This window comes from Mustela nigripes, chromosome 4, assembly GCF_022355385.1.
Source record: "Mustela nigripes isolate SB6536 chromosome 4, MUSNIG.SB6536, whole genome shotgun sequence".
Lineage (NCBI taxonomy): Eukaryota > Metazoa > Chordata > Mammalia > Carnivora > Mustelidae > Mustela > Mustela nigripes.
This window is the reverse complement of record NC_081560.1, coordinates 178,011,916-178,032,898: the sequence shown is the minus strand read 5'-3', so window position 1 is coordinate 178,032,898 and position 20,983 is coordinate 178,011,916. Positions and strand designations below refer to the sequence as shown.

The 20,983-nt window shown below is 37.9% G+C and overlaps 1 protein-coding gene across 1 annotated transcript in view; it reads right to left on the bottom strand.

Annotated features, from left to right (window-relative positions):
- CCDC172 (coiled-coil domain containing 172) overlaps positions 1-20,490 on the bottom strand; it is a 52,877-nt gene extending 32,387 nt beyond the window's left edge. The window contains exons 1-2 of the mRNA XM_059395930.1: positions 20,412-20,490; positions 20,128-20,213 (exon numbers count right to left, since the gene is read on the bottom strand). Of these exons, the coding sequence (XP_059251913.1) occupies positions 20,128-20,213; positions 20,412-20,490 (165 nt within the window). The remainder of the gene's footprint in view (positions 1-20,127; positions 20,214-20,411) is intronic.
- Between the last annotated feature and the right edge of the window lie 493 nt (positions 20,491-20,983).

Below are 20,983 nucleotides of genomic sequence, written 5' to 3'. Positions count from 1 at the left end.
TACCATTTGTGTCGAAAGGTAAAAAATCTTTTTTTTTTCTTTTGAGGACAACTTTTTTAAGATTTATTCTCTTGGCAACTTTCAGTATCACTGACTATGGTCACCATGCATTATGACCATGTATTATGACCTAAGCACTTACTTAATTTATAACTGGAAGATTGTACCCTTCAACCCTCTTCACCTATTTTGCCCCCCGCCGCCACCAAATTCCTCCCCACTGGTAACTAACCAATCTATTCTCTGTATCTATTAGTTTGGTTTTCCTTTGTTGTTAGTATGTTTTGTTTCTTCAGATTCCACAAATAAGTGAAATTATATGGTATTTGTCTTTCTCTATCTGATTTATTTCACTTAGCATAATACCCTCAATTCCATTAATGTTGTTGCAAATAGCAAGATTTCATTCTTTTTTTTATGGCTGAGTGGTATTCCATTATATATTTAGCTACATCTTCTTTATCCATTCATCCATTGATGGATACTTAGGTTGTTTCCATATCTTGACTATCATAAACAGTGCTACAGTGAACATAGGGGTATACATATCATTTCAAATTAGTGTTCCCGTTTTCTTTGGGTAAATACCCAGAAGTGGAATTGCTAGATCATACAGTAGTTCTGTTTTTAATTTTTTGAGGAACCTCCATACCATTTTCCATAGTAGTTGCACCATTTACAGTCATACCAACAGTGCAAGAGGGTTCCCTTTTCACCACATCCTTGCCAACACTTGTTATTGTCTTTTTGATTAAAAACGATCTTAACAGATATGAGGTGATATCTCATTGTGGTATTGATTTGCATTTCCCTGATGATTAGTAATGTTGAATACATTTCCATGTGCCTGTTAGCCATCTGTACGTCGTCTTTGGGAAAATATTTATGCAGATCCTCTACCCATTTTTATTTTGTGTGTGTGTGTGTGTGTGCATGTCCACCAGCTTTAATAAGGCAGTGGGAGAATGCAGGGGTGGGGCACATCCACTGGCATTAGCAAGGCAGCTGGAGAGTGCTGTGACTGTGTGCAGGTGCCAGCAGTAGCAGGATAAAGGGAGAGGGCAAAATGGTGCTAGCAAATCAGCAAGATGGCATGAGGTGGAGGAAGAGCAGGAAAATGGCGCCCACCTGTGCCTCCATCTTTACAGAGTCCCAGTAGGTCCCTGTCCCTCTGACAGATGCTTTACGATTAGGAAATAAATTTCTCCTTCACATATGTATAGTCTAGGTGCTTTTCAAACTGCTGCTTTTGCACTAGTTCTGGGGCAAATGATTCTATACATGAGCCCTTTAAGAGCAGAACCTTCATTTCCTACACCCTTTGGATCTCCCGGATGTAATAAGTACCACTGATTTTCAAAGCCAGATGTTTTGAGGGTTCATTTCTCCCATCTAAGTCCCGAGTGCTAGTAAGCCTGATGCTGATGTGCTTCTCAGGCATAAGCTCCATATTTGTGATCTCCCTCCTGATAACGGGTTGGTGTGCCAAGGTAGAAGAGGGTTCTGGTGAGACCACGTTTCTGCCTCTCCCACCCGTCTCAGTGTGGCCCCATCTATTATCCTTTGTTGCGGAGAAACTTTTCAGCTAGTTTTCAGGTCTTTTTCAGAGGGAATTTTTCCTTACGTAGCTGTAGATTTGGTGTGTATGTGGGAGATGAGTTCAGATATGCCTGTTCTACCATCTTGAACCACTTTCCAAAATATTTTTGTACATATCTTTCCCAATCAGGGAAAAGTTTGAGTTGAGGCACTATCTTCTATCCATGGTAGCTTGGACATCTTTCATAAATCAGCACCTCAGAGACTACTAACACTGTATCCTAAGTTACCCAGGAATGTCAAGGGGTTATAACAACAAGAAGAAAAGGTAGAAGGTTCCTAGTAGCAGTAATACAAATTTCTCTTTCTCATCTCTCTTCTTCCTCTGACTACAAATGAAGAGAAATATTTGCATGCAGCCTTAAAGTTATATTCTAGAATCAAATAGCCAAGCTTTGTCAGAAAATATTGCTGTTTTGGAGAATTTTAATTTATAGCAGTGCCAACACTCAGGTTAATTCTGCTTCCCTCAGCAATAAAGGCTTTTTTCTTTCCCTGTTTTATTCCTCTTGGGATATTTGATTTTTCAACAGAGCTTATAGTTTTCCCAGTAAGCTGACTTATCTGGTCAACTAGGTCAGCTTTCAGCATAGCCATGATTTGTGACTCTTCACTACTCTTGCTGCCTGGGTGCCTTTAGGTATTTTTCTACCAGAAGAACTCGAAAACTGAAAATGACTGAGAATTCTAAATTAATGTTTAGGTCCAAGTAAGCAAAGTACAAAGCTACTCTTTGTGTGGCTGCTGTTGTTTAAAATATTCTCAGACTTTAGGAACTGACATTTTACTGATCAAATGATCTACCCCACAGTGTAAGGCAACTTTGCCTAAGAGAGTTATGTAGATTTCACATTTGTAAGCTCATAGTAATTGGGGGGAAGAATGTGTTTTGACTATAATAAAAGACATTTTAAATGCTAGAGGTACATCAGTGAATATTGTATCAATAACAGATATGAAGGTTTTATAAAAGAAAAATATCTATTTTTTATAAATCTATTTTTAAAAATTTAAATTCAATTAGCCAACATATATCATTAGTCTCAAATGTAGTGTTCAACAATTTATCAGTTGTATATAAAACCCAGATGCAGTACTTAAAGGAAAACTCACTATGACACAGGAATCCTAATGTAGGAAGTTTCAATATCAGGAAATATTAATCCTTACATGGCTCATAAGACTTTTCATGATCTGCGCTCCTTTATTTACTGTCCAACCTTATCGTCTACTACTCTCCTCTTCATTCACTTTCTCCAGCCACACTGGCCTTCTTGTCATTCCCCAGATTTACCAGGTGCACTCCCTCATTACGACCTTTGTACTGACTGTTCTCTGCCTGAAAATCTTCTTTCCCAGATTCCTTCTGGTTCATTTCTTTACCTCAGTCAAGTCTTAGCTCATCTTTCATCTTTCTATTGGTGGTTATTAAGATGCCAGATAAGACTACTGCTATTTAAGTTTGTTCTGGAAGTTCTCATTAATGCAATATGGCAAGAAAAGGGAATAAGAGATACAATTATCAAAAAGCTGGTACACAGCTCTCTTTCATTTGTTTAGGTAAATGTTACTGTTACATACCCAATAAATCTAAATAAATCTATTGAAAACTGTTAGAAATAAAAAAGAATCCAGTAAAAAAGTTAGTAACAAATAAATATAAAAAACAAAGTATCTTTTCTAGTTACCAACAATAAATAGGAAAAAAGCATGGACAAGATTTCATTCATAACAGTAACCACATAAAGAAAACACAAATAAGCTTTAAAAATATGAGACCTATATGGAAAAAAAAAAAACCCTCTACTCAAGAACATAAAAGATCCAAATAAATAAAATGATAGGCTTTGTCCTTGGATGCAAAGATGGAAATACACCAATTCTTCCTGAATTATCACATAATTGTAGTAGAGTCTTAATTAAAACCCCATAATTTTGTTAGATTTTGACAAAATGATTTCAATTTTATCTAGAAAAACAAAAAACCTGAAAAGAATCAGGAAACTTCTAAAAAAGAAACTATCTTTCCAGAGAAACAAAGATACTTAGAAGCAAATGTAATTAAGTAAATATGTTACTGGCACTGAAACAAACAGATTAATAGAAGGGTATAGGCTATCTAAAAACAAATATATATGCATTACGGTATCATAAAGATGGTGCTTTTAGTCAGTGGAGATCATGTGATATTTACCCAGGGAAAAATGGAGAAAGAGTCATTTTTATTTATTAAAGAAAAAAAAACTGGAAAAGTACTGGAAAAACACACTGTTTAAAAATCTTGGAGTGGGGTAGGCTTTCCCAAGCCTGGGATGGATTTCAGATTTAATCTTTTAATTTAATCTTTTAAAAGATTAAAAATTCTAGCAACACAAACATTCTAAACTTTGAGTAGATAAAATATGTCATAAAAAGCCAAGCTACAAATAATAAAATTTGCAACGGATGACAAAGAAAGGGCAATATCTGTAACTTATAAAAAGTTAGATGTCAATAAGAAAAAGACAAGGAAAGGATTTGAATAAGCAAAACACATAGTAAACATTAGCAATCAATGAAAAAATATATAAGTAAACAAAAAGTTCAAATTAAAACTATAAAAAGATGCCACGTTTTCTTATATTTGCCAAAACAACTGACAATTTCAATTATACCAGTAGTGAAAATGTGGGAAAATAAACTGGAACAACTTTTTTGGATGACAGTTTGGAGATTCTCAAAAGCCTTAACAGTATATAACTATTGATAGAGCAATTTGATTTATAGGACTTTATCCTAAAAAAAACAAGTGCACCTAGATGCATGTGCAAGATTGTCATCACAGTGATAGTAATAATAGTAATTTATTATTAATAATAGTATTTATCAGTATGAAAGCAGTTACCTCAAATATGATATAGCCATTGAGTGGAATACTATGCATTCATTAAAAACTGCTTATTTAGACATATATTTACTGAGATACGTGGGATACAGTAAATGGAAAAAAAGCAAATCATTTCAGAAAAAAAATACATGCACTTATAAATAATTCTGAAAGAAGATCTATGAAAATATTAACTATAGAGTGGAACTATGAATAGCTTTCACTCTGTGTTTGACCTATTTATATTTTTGGAATAATTTGCAATAAATACATACTACTTTTATGAAGAATTAAAACAATTAAACTAGTCCAATTCAGAAAACAAAAATGTCTGCTGCATGTTCATCAAAAATGATAGGAGGTCCTCATATTTCCTGAGAATATAAGCCACTCTTCCAGTAGCAACATAAGCAAGTGCTCCTAATAAAGATGGAGACAAAGAGGAGCTCATAATAAAGAAAAAAAGACCACTTTAGAGACCATTTAATCCATTTTTTCTACAGTGGCAATCACATATCTCCCATTCCTTCCTCTTTTCTGTCTTCTCTTGGGAGAAATTAATTATAATTTTAACCAGGAAAAACTGGACTATGTTTAAAGTCATGAAAGTAGACTGAATCAAAGAAGCTGAGGTAGGCAACCTTTCAACTTATCTTGAGCTATTAATTCAGGCAATAACAATTCATAACACCACATAAATACCAAAGGCTGTATGAGATACTCTTCTCAGCAACATCAAGATCACAGGCACAGCTGCAAGTAGCCAGTATGCTTTTGACCTCTTTCATTCACCTTTTTTGAACCCGTCTAGTGTTACAAAATCCATAGCCAACCCAAATCTAACCTTCTCAAAATAACCCCCATACTCCAAAATTACTCTTTCCCTTCTCCTCAAATAAAACTCCCATTTCCAAAGCACTGCTGATACAGCTAGATACTAATATGATTAGGGAAAGAGCAGTAATGCACAAATACTGATAGGCCAAGAACATTTGTACTGATACTTCTTAATCTGAAAGACTCACTGGGGAGATACTTTGAAATAAGGTGACTTCTGTGTTATTTGACAACGCAGGAGGTAGTACCTTATCTTACCTATCACTACATCTTCCTATTCTGTCAGGATATAAAACAATGGAATGCTGCAGGCAGTGATTTTTCATGTACTGCTTTTAATGGAAGAACTATAAAATGTCACAGATTCTTTAAAACAGACATTTTCCTCCTCATAATAAGAAAACTTGGCACATGAGCATGAAAAGATCCGACCTCAGTCAAGTACACTACAAGAAATGGTGGGGGGATGGGGGAAGGGAGACACATATTCACATCAACTTGTTAACCAGCAGCTTTAGCTTTAGGAAGACAGTTCATTCTTTAAGAACTGGAGCAAACAAGAATGGGACAAAGAAATGTGTATATTGTACCTGTTGGCAAGCTGTAAGTCTGGACAGTTCTCACATAGAAACAGCAGGAACCCCCCCCCCCCAAATGCTGTAATGAAAGATTAAAAAATAAAATAAAATTATCCAAAAGCTTATCAAAAAAAAAGTACTATAAGTCTCTGTAAGATATTACTGTTACATGGTACAAAAAGATAAATTTTGTTAATCAATTATGTCAATACCAAGACAAGGCAAAGTTATGTCCCCCAAAAAAACAAGAGTAAAAGAGCAAGTAAGGACATAAGAGAGTAATATAAAATAAAATAAAATAAAAAGCTGAGATAATAAGGAAGACAGGAAATGAAAGAAATATTAAAAAAGAAAGCCCAACAGAACTTCTAAGTTTAGAGTATTAAATAACAGAACTAACACTGCAAAAGATAGAATCAGTAATGTAAAGTATAAAGAGTTCTCTAAGGCTGCTGAGAAGATCACAGGTTCAGAGAACAAAGATCTAATCTTATAAGGAATAGGGGAACACAAAAAAGAAATCACAAGTAATAGTTGAGGTTAAAATGAGAGTTGAGGTTAAAATGGGAGGTTACAATTGGGTTAAAATAGTTGAGGTTAAAAAGTAATAGTTGAGGTTAAAATGGGGGACACCCATAGTCTAGAAAAAACTAACAGGTACATCTGTGAATAGATTTGGAATTATAAGAATAAAAAATCTGCACAATCAACCAGGGAAGAAAAAATGGAAACAGTTTACCTGAAAAGGATTTTAATAAAGCAGCCTGAGGTGCACCTAGGTGGCTCAGTCCGTTAAGCATCTGCCTTTGGGTCAGGTCATGATCTCAGGATCTTGGGATTAAGTACCAAATCTGGCTCCCTGCTCAGCAGGGAGTCGGCTTCTCCCTCTCCATCTGCCTCTTCTACCCTCCCACCCCACCCCTGCTCTTGCCAGCACGTGTACATGCACACTCTTATCTCAAATAAATAAAACCAAAAAAAGGCTGATTTCAGTATTTTTCTTCTGCATTAATAAATTTCAAAAATCAGTAATGCCACTTCTTGTGACAATCCCTGGATGTTGTATGGAAGTACCAAATCACTAAACTGTACTCCTGAAACTAGTATTACACTGTATGTTAACTAACTGGAATTTAAATAAAAACTTTTAGAAAATCAGTAGTGTTAGATCTACGTAATTTTCTATAAATAGGCATGAGCCAGGAATTCTGTATACAGACAAATTTTCATTCAAGTGTGAAAACAATAGAGAGAAATTTAAGATCTTAATGACTTAGAAAATTCATCATGCATAATAGTCCCTGAAAAATTACTTGAACAGTTATACAGACTGACCAGAAGACGAAAAAGAAATAAAAATCCAAGAATGAGGAAGTTGAAGCATTAAAAAATTTTAAAGTTAAGAAATTAAAGTTAAGAATTCTGGTTAATATGGCAGTCTAAGCAAATGTGGGAAGGACCCACTTTCTGCTCAAATATAGAGGAATGCTATATAAAATAGAACTACATTTAAAATAAGATATCATTTACATAGTCAAATTGAAAGCAAGAATGGGAAATTGTCATGCCAAACACAAAGAGGTGACTCAGGTTAAAAATAGTGTGCTAGAATTTAAGTCCAAGGGGTATCCTTGAGATTGGGTACAGGTGTTAGGGGCTAGAGTTTTAAATGCCTACATAAGACCAAAAGTCAAGACCAGAGGGAGCTGGAACTGGGCTCACTGGATAGTCAGGAATTGAGCAATGTCTATGCCAGCTGTGCAAGTGGAATAACAAAACTCCATTCATTGGTTTAGAGAAGCAGCATATAAATGAGCTGCCACCATTGAGCCATGAGTGGAAGGTGTCATCTCCAAGAAGCTCCAACCCCAAGCTTGAATGGTTCATGGATATGAGATTTATGTATCTCTCACTCATGTACTGCAGAAATCCTAAGCTCAGAAATTAACATAAAAACTGGTTCTGAACAAGTGATATTTGTACACCCCTCGCAGCCAGGGTGATACTGTTCCATAGGGATGTCTTTTTTATCAAGGGAATATGTGGTACCCTAGGAAACATAAGCCCTGCTAAAGATAAGTTCACAACAGAAAAATCTGAAGCTCATAAGAATATACACCATTACATAAGAAAGCCACCAGCTAAAACAAGGAGAATTCACAGAAGAGAAGAGAAAACAGAATCCTATGAGAAAAGTTTTAATTTATTCACTCAGTAATATTTATTTAACACCCTCTACAATTGAAGCCAGCACATGGACACTGTTCTAGAACTGGGAATAACAGTAGCGAACAAACTGGATACATTTGTATTCCTTGTGGAGCTTACATTCCTTTGGGGGGAGACAAGTAATAAACAGATCGATATAAAATATGTCATGAGGCAGTAAGTGTTACAAAATAAAGGATTGTGAACAAGGAGAGATGGGACTGGGTGATACCATTTGATATACTGGAGGTCAGAGAGGGTCCTCTCCAGCAGTCATTACCAAACTTTTTGGTCTCATGACCTTTCTGTGTTAAGGACTTTATAGTCTTAAAAAATTACTGAAGACATTTTTGTTAGATTGTTTTCATAAGCTAGACCTATTATTATTTTCTGTATCAGATATTAAAACAGAAATTTTAAGAAACATTTAATTCATTAATTAATTTAATAAATTAATTTAATTCATTAATTCATGAAGAACTAATGTAACAGTAAATTTATTGCATGTTTAAAAATATATACCTAAGAAAAAATAGTATTCCCCCCCCAAAAAAAATAGTAAGAAGAGATGGGTTTACATTTCTTTGCAAATCTTTTTAATGTCTGCCTTAATAGAAGACAACTGAATTCTCACATCTACTTCTTTATTCAATCTTTTGCAATACATTTTTTGGTTGAAGTACATGCAGGAAATCTGGCCTCACACAATGTATTTTAATACCCTTTTCAAATGATAGTGGGTATGCTTGATACTGTACCTGAACTAAACCAGTGAAAGTTCCTTAAAGGTTAGTTGCAGTGTGGAATCATTTTAGAGAACTTTCCACCTTCCATTACAATAAAACCTGTTGGTCTATCCTGTGCTTTCAGAGGATATTTTATCCATGTATGGTTTTGTGACATGTGCTGGTCATTTGGGAAATACTGCTTCACTGAACTATTATTCCGATCCTCCAAATGTTAATACATTTAATTATATGATACTAAAAAATAACATTTATTAATATCATTAACAAACCCATCAGAAAAATCTTTAAGTATTGGGAAAAATACTGTCAAGTTTATAGTGACAGATAAGAGTCTTCGAAAATTCAGACTTTTGTTTGAAAGGTTGAATATTATCATTGGCAAGATACTACTACTACTACTATCAGTTGTTTGCCTCAAAATGTCAGGGTCACTTCATTTTTGAGAAAATTTTGCCAAGTACTCAAGTTCAAATAACTATAGCCTGTCAGTTATTCAAGTAAAAATGGTGTTCCAGGGGAGGGCAAAGAAAAATAAGGTTAGTTCATTTTGTAACTCAAACATGTAAGTACTCTCCCTTGAGACAGTCATTGTACTTTGGAATATAGGTACTTTATGTGAACTTCCATTTCATCACACACGGTATTAAAAACTCACAGACCCAATGGTCAACTTCAAAGCAATCAAGGTGTGTAGTGAAACTGGTGGGTTCTGTTCTTTACTGTGAGCTTACAGCAGTGAAGAAGACAAGGACTACTAGAGCAGTTGGGTGCCACTGCCTTGATTTGTGCTAAGCACCAGCGGTTTTACCCATCATCGCCTTTACTTACCATCAATGTGTGCGCAATCGCGGTGAAAATGGCAAATAATGCCTTCCCATCATTAAGAAAATAGTTTGACCTCACAGACCTCCTGAGGGAGTCTTGGGGATGCCTAGGTTGCAGGTACACTTTAAAAACCATAGCTCTTGGGGCGCCTGGGTGGCTCAGTGGGTTAAAGCCTTTGCCTTCGGCTCAGGTCATGATCCCAGGGTCCTGGGATCGAGCCCCACATTGGGCTCTCTGCTCAGCAGGGAGCCTGCTTCCACCACTCACTCTCTCTCTCTCTCTCTGCCTACTTGTGATCTCTGCCTGTCAAATAAATAATAAATAAAAATCTAAAAAAAAGAAAAATGCTTTTTTTTAAAAAAAAAGGGGGAGTTTCCTTTAAAAACCATAGCTCTCAAGTGGCAACTGTAACCTCAGGTAAAGAGCTATCAAAATTTGCATGTCTTGACGTAAAGTCTCACATTCCAAAGTGGAATGGTTGGCCACCCTGCTGAAAGAGACCTAAAAGAAGCGAGTAGTCACAAGACACCCCTAGCTGTGGGAAGAAGCATTGCAGGCAGAGGAGACAGCAGTGCAAAATCCCTGAAGTCAAAGAATGGTTTACAGATTCCAGAATAAAAGAACCCATTGCAAAGGCAAACACCCTTAGAAAAACAGACTACCACCACAAAAATGCCCAGTGCTGTTCTCTAAGGACATCTTGTGCCCTCATCTATTTTTATGCTTCAATAACTCGTGACAGATATGAAGAGGTTTTCTTTACAGAACCACACAGAAAACATCAAAAGTTATTACAAACTTTTTTTTTTAGAAAGGAGAACATCAAGAATTTTGAGTTTACAGTTAAGTTTATACATGGAAGCTGTTTGATGCCAACTCTCAAATTCAGGTAGAGAATCATTATGTAATTTATTTCCAGTTATTCATGGTGTGATGCAGAAGTTGCTTAATGAATGTTTGTTGAATGAATAATTACCCAATGTGTGATTGGAGATATTTAGAAATGAGGAACACAGTTAATTGATTTTCTAAGAAATCACAAAACGCAAAAAGGCCAACTTTTGAAAGGGCAATCTTTTGTGCTGTGTAGTTTTAGGAGGTTAGCAAACTAAATGTACTCTCATGCCTTCTGCACACTGAGCCACTAACTTACTACTGTTCTTTATTTAGAGAACCCTTCTGTCAGTTCCTGGAAAGGAAGTTGTTTTATTGTTTTTTGTTTTTTGTTTTTTTCCTGTTGAGAACACTTCTAACATTTCAGGCTAAACAATTTACTTAGAGTAGCTCTTTGAAGGGAAAAGGAAAGGAAGGAGAAAAGAAAAGAGAAACGAGAAGAAAGAAAACACAAGAGAAGAGAAGAAAGAAATAGGCACACTGGTGGAGATTTTATACAATTAGAAACAGTGCAGTAGATTTTCCACTTTGTGGACCCAAGCCAGGAAGTGTGCAACTTTTGTGATTTATTTTATAGGAACTTCCAAATAGAAACGCTATCTGGCATACTGTTATGGAGTTTGCTCTAAACTGCTATTACCATGAAATATTCTTCGAATTTTCTTAAGATCATGAAAACAAAGTTGAGAAAAAGGAGTTCAATAAATGCTACATGTAATATTTTTCACTTCAATTAGAAATGTAATCATTTCAGTTCTATCAGTATGAAGAGCGATCACTACTCAGAGACTAGTGCCCCCCAATAAAAGAATTGGAACCATGGACACAACCATTAATCAAACAGCTCATCCTACGACTAGATATGCCAAATGGCCAACAAGCACCTGAAAACACGTCAAGCATTAATGTCATTAAGGAACTTGAAATATAAACCAAAACCAAAGTGTAAACCAGATATTGTCTCACACCTGCTAAGATGGCTTTAACACAAAAACAAAACAAATAAAAACCCAGAAAATCCCAAGTGTTCATGAGGCTATAGAGAAACTGGAGGCCTGGGATGCTGCTGGCGGCAAGTAAGATTGGTGCTGCTGCTATGCAGTCTGGCATTTCCGTAAAAAGTTAAACCTATCCTAACCATAAGACTCGGAAATTCCACTCCTGGATGGAATACCCAGAACTGAAAATGTATGTTCATACAAAAACTTACAGGCAAATATTCATAGTGACATTATTCATAATAGCTAAAAAGTGCAAACAACCCCATGTCTATTAACTGAAGAATGGATAGACAAATCTGGTATATCCATACAATAGAATATTCTTTGGCCATAGAAAGGAATGAAGTAGCGATACATGCTACAATATGGATGAACCTTGAAAACATGCTCAGTGAAAGAAGCCAGTCAGAAGAGGCCAGCTATCCTAGAATTCCACTTACAGGCCACGTCTGGAGACAGAAGTAGACGAGTGGTGACTTAGGGCTGGTGGGGTTTGATGGAGATGGAGAGGAACTGCTAAGGGCATGAAAATGTTCTGTAATTGGTGATGACTGTATAACTTTTTGAATAGACTATATTGAGTAAACTATAAATACTGCTTTGTAACTTACAAAATGTATCTTTATTTTTTAAAGTCACATAATAGCTATGTCCCCACTCCCAGCTTAAGAAATGAAACATTATGTGTATGGCTCAAGTGACCTGTATACACTTCCCTAATTACATTTATCTTTCAACCCCCATCAGAGATAATCACTACTGATGTTGCTACTTATCATCCCATGCATGTCATTAAACTTCACTATAAATTTATAATCCCTCATAGATGTTTTGTGTGTTTTTAAATGGTATCATACTTATGTACCTTCTATAGGTTGTTTTTTTATCATAATATTATGTTTTCAAGATTTGTGGATTTTTGGGGGGGGTCATTATTAAGTGGCTTTTTCACAATGACATTTAGCACTTAGAATTCTGAGATCATACTCCCAGGAATAATAACTGAATCTGTTAACTGTCTTTGTCTACTTTTTAAAAATCAATTCAATCAGGTGATTCCTTCAAACATCTCAAACTCTCATTGAGCTCTTGTTCAAAATAAAGGCATTTTAAGTGCATGTAATAACATAACGGCTTTTTTAGGACTCCAACATAAAACGACTCTTGCTTGACTGAGGGGTAACTTACAAAATCTTGCACTGTATCCTTGCATACATGACAAATCATACTAAGATTAAACGATAAACATAATTAACCTTACATATTCCAACCAACAACAGGGCTTCTCTACATGGTCATTCTGGCTTTGACCACTGAAATATTTCTTGTAGTCAATGTGGTTGCCTCCCAAAAATGCATTCCTCCTTTCCTTGGTTAACTATTGGTTTTTGGAAACCTGTACTATCCCTAGACAGCCCACTGAATTTGGGAGAATTTACTACCTTTGATCACAGCTATTGAAAGAAAGTATAGAGAAGGTATCCGATGAGGATAATTCCTTTGCAATTTAGAGAAAGCTTCAAACAAACTTCCTTTTCTCTCTCCCTGATTTAGAAGGTAAAATCATGTGGCTCTGGGAGTTGTTAGTTACTTTTAGGGGAACATAAGGACAAGCATTCTGCCATTCTTCTTTATTAATAAAACTCCAATTTTAAGATTTTTTTTTAAAATTTATTTGACAGACAGAGATCACAAGTAGGCAGAGAGGCAGGCAGAGAAAGAGAGGAAGGGGAAGCAGGCTCCCACTGAGCAGAGAGCCCAATGCGGGCTCGATCCCAGGACCCTGGGATCATGACCTGAGCCCAAGGCAGAGGCTTTAACCCACTGAGCCACCCAGGTGCCCCAAAACTCCAATTTTATTCAGTGCAGTAACGCATCCAGTTAAAAGTATTTACATTCCTAGGCTCCACTTTCCAAGGTTGGCCATGTGACAAAATTCTAATCCTTAGGATGCAGGACTAAGCCCTTAGAGAGGGCTTTCCTTGCACCACAACAATGATAAAGCCGCATGAGAAGTCCTTTGATTTCCATGCCCTCCTCTTCTTCCTCCTGGATCCAGATAGGACGCCCGCAGCCAGAGCAGTGCTGTGACCACAAGGATGAAAGCCACATGCTCAGCATAGCGGGATGGAAAGAATATACCGCGGTCTTTCACGACTTTCTTGAGCAATTTTAATAAATGGCCAAGGATCTCCTACCTCCAGACTTTCTGTAACACAGAAAAAAATAACCCCTTATTCGGTAAGGCCACCGTGGTTACATTTTTGTTAACAAGCAACCTGATGCAATTCCAAAGGATTTAATGGTGGACTCAGAGGTTGGGTTTTCAAATATTTAAGCCAATCGTTTCTCGATACGTTTAAGCCATTTTGAACGGAATTTCTATTATTTGCAGCCAAAACCACCCAAACTGAGAGGGCCTTCTAAGGAAGGGGTGGTGCTTCTGACTGGCCTCTTAACACTCAGGGGCTAACCTGCTGCCTGACTAAAGTAGATCTTTACTAATGAGGAGCCCCTGTGATGACAGGGAAACTTCTACTAACTCGTGGTGCTACCTGGCTTGCATAAGGCCACCTAACAGTAAAAGCAGATGAACAAAGAAATAAAACATTCTTATTAATAATTTCATTAAACACATAGGACACATACTCGTCAAAATTGTTGAACTAGTAAAGCTAGGCTTTCAGAGAACCATGCTTTTAGTTTCCTGTCACTGTCTCCAAACTTTCCTATAACCTCACCCTTTCCTTATTCTGCTCTGTATGCTACACTACAGCAGCTAAGAGTGAGGGTTCTCGGGGGTGTCTTATTGGCTGAGTTGGTTAAGCGTCTGCCATCAGCTCAGGTCACGATCCCAGGATTCTGGGATCCAGCCTGGCATCAGGCTCCCTGCCCAGCAGGGAGTCTGCTTCTCCTTCCGCCCTCCCCCTGCTTGTGTTCTCTCTCTCAAATAGATAAATAAAATCTTTTTTTAAAAAAAAAAAGGAGACTCATTTAGTTAACCCCATATACGTTCAAATCTTCCATTTATTATTATGATGATGATGATGTGACCTCATGCAAGGTACTAAATTTCTCTGGATCTCAATTTTCTCAAATGAATAATGGAATAATTCTATCTCACAGGGTGCTTGAGAGAGTTAATGGAGTTAAGGTTTGTAAATGCTTAGCATAAGGTCTGATTTACAGTAATGACGTGCTCAATACCTACTACTTTCAGGGGTTTTTTTGGGGTTTTTGTTTTAAATTATTTATTTATTTGAGATAGCATGAGCAGGGAGCAGGGGGAGGGGCAGAAGAAGAGGGAGAAGCAGACTCCCCGCAGAGCAGGGAGCTCAATGCTGAGCTGGATCCTATGATCCTGGGATCTTGACTTGTGCCAAAGGCAGCTTCTTAACTGACTCAGCCACCCAAGTGCCCCTTATTTTGTTTTCACAACAGAAATATCACTCCCCGGGACACCTGGGTGGCTCAGTGGGTTAAGCCCACTTCGGCTCAAGTCATGATCCCAGGGTCCTGGGATCAAGTCCCGCATGGTCTCCTTCCTTGGCAGGGAGCCTGCTACTCTCTCTGCTTCTGCCTGCCTCTCTGCCTGCTTGTGTGCTCTCTCTCTTCTTCTCTCTGACAAATAAATAAATGAAATATTAAAAAAAGAAAGAAAGAAAGAAAAAGAAATCTCACTCCTCTCATCTAAGGCTAATTCTTACCTTATGTTCTAGGTCCCACCCAACCTCCTTCCACCTCCTCATGGGCTTTTAACTACGGATTGTATTTTCTCTCTAGTCTATTTTCAACCTCTTTCTATAGGCCCCTTCCCACTAATATGCGTAACAATGGCCATGAGAATGATAATGAAGATGATGGCACTTGAAGCATAGATAGAATTGTCCTTTGTTGAGGAAGCACATCTCCTTGATAAAAGGAAGAAAATGGGAGAAGATGGGTTTTCACTTAGGCAGGGCTGGAGATCAGCAGGGGGGAAAATAAAATATCTCCTGGTGGATGGTTTCGATTTTCTCTGAAACAAAAGGCAAAGTTATCTCCTGAGAGTTAAGTAGTTCAGAAGACAGGATCAAATATAGAAGTGAAGATTGAAATAGTCCTTAGAGTGAGAAAGAAATGCAGTAGTATTTCCAGACCCTGTGGAAGTCTCCATGGAAGCTGAGGCTCACATTCATGACTACTAGATCCAGTCTCTGCCAGAATTGCCAACACTGTAGCAGGTAATTGGGTCACTTGGAGTTGCACTGTTGCCCAGGGAGTAAAAAAAAAAAAAAAAAGGACAGAGGTCAGGAGGAAGAGTGGAATGACCAGTTCTAAGGGCAAAGGAGAGTACCCAGCGAGTTAGCAGGATAACAGAAAAAAGCAGTGGTGAAAAGATGGTAGAACATAGCATAAGCTACCATAAACAGGTAGAGAAATGTCCTGGAATTAGCACTGGGGAGTAAAGAAAACATCCACCAAACCTCTAGAAAGTACTTTGAGTGTAAAAGAAAAGTCCTCTGTAGAATGGACTCCAACCTCAGAAATACATTGACTATGGAACTGTACATATGACCGAAGTGAATGTAAAAGAGACAATAAGCCAAAGTTCTATACTACCATTTTCCAGAAATCAGCTGTACATGTTTAGGACAGGAGGGATGTTCCTTAAAAGAATTTAATGTGAAAAAGTCAGAAAAAGTGCAAACAACTAAGTGAAGTGTCCTGGTCACAATTAATGAATCTATACATAGGAATGTGTTAAATTTTGATAAGCAGAATTTCATATTATTTTCTAAAATTGGGATTAAGTAAATCACATGTACTGCTATTTAAACAATGTTACAGGGAAGAAATAATGTTCTTTTATTTATGTTTTTAAGTAACTTTTAATTATTTAAATTAAAGAAGGATATAAATTTTTCTTGATGCAACTTTTACAAAAAGAAAAATCTCCATCATAACAAAACTCTATTTCAGTATTATAAATGATAACAACTTGTGATTTTGTTCTTTCCCTAATTAGGTAGTAGAGTACTAACAGACATGACTTTACCTGCTAACTGGCAGGGGTTTTATCATCTTAAAAAAAAAAAGGACTGGGCCCAGTTTGAAGTAAAAGAAGTCACCTTAAGTTACTTGTTTATTTCAATATAATGAATTTAAAAAAATTCATGCCATACTATTTTATTATTGTTATAAATTTTTTAAAGATTTTATTTATTTTTTTGACAGAGAGATCATAAGCAGGCAGAGAGGCAGTCAGAGAGATGGGGAAGCAGGCTTCCCACTGAGCAGAGAGCCGGATGTGGGGCTTGATCCCAGGACCCTCCCAGGACCCTGAGATCATGACCTGAGCTGAAGGCAGAGGCTTAACCCACTGAGCCACCTGGGGAGCCATCCCTATTACTGTTATAATGTTTATATAAGTTAAAAGTGAGAGGAAAAACTAAACAAAATAGCTTTCTACCATTTACTTTCTTTTGAGACAGTATAGCGTTACATTAGGTTTTATATAACATGTTTATTCAGACTAAATAGTCAAATTTTAACTATATACTATTTTAAAAACAGAAAAAAAAACTTTTAGATGCTTAGAAGAAACTACAAATGTTCTGGGAGTCCTTAATTTTGATTTGCTCTGCCATCCATACCTCAAAACCTTTATCAGAGGCTTTAGGTATATTGGTAAGCATTAATGCAAATCCAGGGTATATTCTTGTCTTTCTGTTTTCGTATTACCAAACCTAACCAGCCATACTGCAGCTCTCCAACTCACAAAGTACGCATACTACATAATCTGAGATTTTGCAACCACATATTCTAAAGGACTCATCGAGCCCTGAAAGGCAAATGCTATCATTCAAGTTCTAATTACATGCTACCTGGGTTTTACAGAACAGAAAAAAAATGAGTATTGCACTTCCTAAATACATTTTTTGACCACAAGCAACTTCCAAAATAAGTGCCCCAAATATTGTCTGAATGTATCACCGTACAAACAGCACAAAGCACTGGCCTATTCAAATTATGTTCAAGTTTCTCCCAATGCTGCTTCCACTTGATAAATTGGTCAATAAATGCCAAGTCAAATATTCAAGTAAATATATTTTCATTGTTATTGGCAGACATATAATTAACTCTGAGAATAAAAGATACAAGAAATCAATTTATGATTACTTCTTCAGTTCCTCCCATTAGTCATCTACATTATAATTGTGGTTCCACTTTTAAAATCTTTATCCATACATACTCACACACACCATTTTGACTATATTATAAATTAAATTATTTCAATTACAAATTAGTATTGTATGAAACGGTGAACCTTTTATGTTAATTTTATTAGTAAGATACAATCATACTATTACCCATGTATATGAGCTGATTAAAAAACAATCCACATTTAAGAGCTTATATTAATTAGAAATTTCAGCAGATGTTTCTAAACAATGTTAAGGACTTGCTCTGTCTTTTCTCAAGCATAAATATTTGAGTCAACATTTTTATGTATGTGTATTTTAGCAACAAATTACATTTCCATTTTCAACAAAACAGGCTGCTAAAAAAGAAAAATAGTACAAAGAGTAAACCAATTTTTTTTTTCAAAGAAGACATATAAAGAGCAAATTTTTTAATATTTGTTATCTGTCAGGTCAGTATCTTCACCAATCTGGGAAAAATACATTTTGTTGAAAAACTTACATAAGTGACCTTTTAAAATCTGCCCTAAACTAACTGCAAAAGCTTCAGATACATTATTACATGTGGATTTTATGAAGAAAAAAAGTCTAAGAAGAGCTCAAGAAATCCGTTTTAGTAAAATATTCTGTCATTACTCAGATGTTACTTTCATTATGGTAGCTTAATTGTTTTTAATTATATATCACGGGCAAGTCCGTTAACCTCTGTGTTTCCTCACCCATAAAGGGAGATTAATAATGGTGCCTCATCACAGGATTCCTGGCAGGGTTAAAGGAGTTAACATGGGTGAAGCATTTAGAATAGTGCCCGGCATACAGTAAGTGCTCAGTAAGTATCAGCTAAGTATTACCAATTTGTATGTTTTGCCTATTACTTCCATTAGTTTCCAGTTACCAATGCTTAAGTATCTGAATTCTTTTTCAAGAAAAAGAAAGCTACGTCATGACATTCTTAAAGCTCTGCCCTTCCCATCAGCTTATAGTGTTCCCAGCTACTTTATCTGCTACTCACAAGCAAAACAGGACCTAGGGTCTCACTTGAGTAACAGTCCAAACTTCTATTTTAAAGGACAGCACTCTCCCTATTATCTTACTATTAGTAATCATTAATTCATTCAAACACCAAAGTAAACTAGGGGCGAGGCCCTGGACATAAGCTCTGGAAACATAAGATGGTTAAGAAAAAAATTCCAAATACGTTGCTTCCAAAACAGTGAGGGGGTACAAACACAAATTCAAGTAAGTACTCTTGTTTAATTTTAACATGGTACCCTGAACTGTAATTTAAAAAATTTCTAAGCTGCCCAAGGGCGGGCTTCACAGGTGACATTTGAGTAAGACCTGGCAGAAGAGCCGAAACTCACCAGGTAGAGAAGGGATCGATGACTACTTTGTTCACAAAGAAAGCTAGAAATTCCTCACCCTCGTCAGTTAAAATAAACATTTTTTAAGCAAACAGTCTTCCTCAAACAGATTTCCCACTGCGCAGGGCTCACTTAGTTTATCTCTAGGTGTTGAATAAATATTTTTGAATGACTGTCGTCCTGTCTTCCCGCATAGGCAAGGTTATCCTGAGGGCATGCTTGGATGATGTTCTTAGCTCCCCTCCTCCCAGGGCTCCGAGAAATCTTCCTAAAACCACTTTTATCACACCGCTCCCTGATCAAAAGCCTGGAATGCTTTCGTCCTATTCCCAGATAGCCGCTCTCTGCTTTGACTAGACTTCTCTCCCAATATGCCTTGGGCATGTCTCCCTTTCATTCATTTCCTCTCTCTGTCCCCAGTACTTTTCTCCTATTACTTATTTCTGCCTTTCCAGAATTCTACCCACCCTTCAAAAATCTTCCTTCAGGAAGCCACTGGATTGCCTTGCTTCTATTTAAATAACATAACTTTCCAAATGATGCAGAAAAGAGAGATGCTAGTGAAACAATTACACTTTAGGATGAAAGAAATGTCCCAAATGTGTTAGAGAATTGAAAAATACAAAAGGCAGAGACTGGATGGAAAGTCACATTCCTACTGTTACATCAACAGGGCACACTTCTTCAATTATTTACTATTTAAAACGTATACGCTGCACCAACTACTTATTGAGCAATTATTTTTTCCAGGGATATTGGGCTCTTTTAAAAAGTCAACCATCCCACACCACGGACCATCAAGTCTCCATTCCTTAAGCTGGTTTCCTTGGGACAAGGGCCTTGCTGGAATGAGTGTCCCTGGACCTGGAGTTTGGGATATTATCCAGCAAGAAGGCACTGCACTAACCAGCCCAGGGGTACGCTTCCTACTTGAAGGACAACTGGTTAAATAATAAAATATCTTCAAAAAGGCAATTTCGAATAGATTTTTTTTTTTTTCAAGCTCTCCATGTCCAGCTACCTTAGATTCCAACTTGGCTTTCTCCTCGTTCAGCAGCTCGGCTGCTTTCTTCATTTCTTCACGACATCTGTTTATCTCGGACCTCACTGGAATACAAAGGAAATCCTTAAACACCTCTTCTAGCTTTCTGGAGTCCCCAGGCCTGTGCACGGGGACAGCCGAGCCCCCTCCCTTCTCCGGCCGCGCCCTGGGGGCTGCCTTTCGCTCTGAGCCCCCCCCTGGGGGGGAGGGGGCAAGGGGCCCCCCCCCCCCCCCACCTCCCAGCGGGCGACCGAAGCACCCACCTTCTCGGATCACGCGGCGACCCTCCTCGGCCTGATGCTCCGAGAAGATGATGTGCCGAAACAGGGACTCTAAACTCATCTCGGGCCGGGCTCCCGCCGATCCGTCGACGCCTTTCGGTACCTGCGGGCGAGGAGCGCGAGGGGCACTGCGGAGTGAGGAAGGAGGACGGTGCGGGGCTATCCCCGGGCTGGCCTCGACTCGGGATGGGCGAGGCCAACAAAGGACAGCCGTTCACCCCCCTCGCACCCTGCACCCTCGCCCTGCCTGGGGCAGAAGCCCGGCTTTCGTTCCCCGACTGAACGCAGCTCCCCCCCGTCGAGGCTCCGGGCCGTCGCGGGTTTCCTGTCCCTGCCGGTGGCAAATAAAAATGGAGGCGCCCAGGTATGGCGCCTGAGCCGGCCTAGGCGGCACCCCTCGGTGTTTCTGGCCTTTTCCCCTCCACCCCCTCTCTTTTTCGGGCGACCGTCCTCACAGGGTTCTGTCTCACGGTCATCCGTGTACTCGCTAACAACCCCGTGGGCTGGAGCCCTTCCTGCAGGCCGCAGCAGGGGCCTCCGGTTGGCCTGGCCGG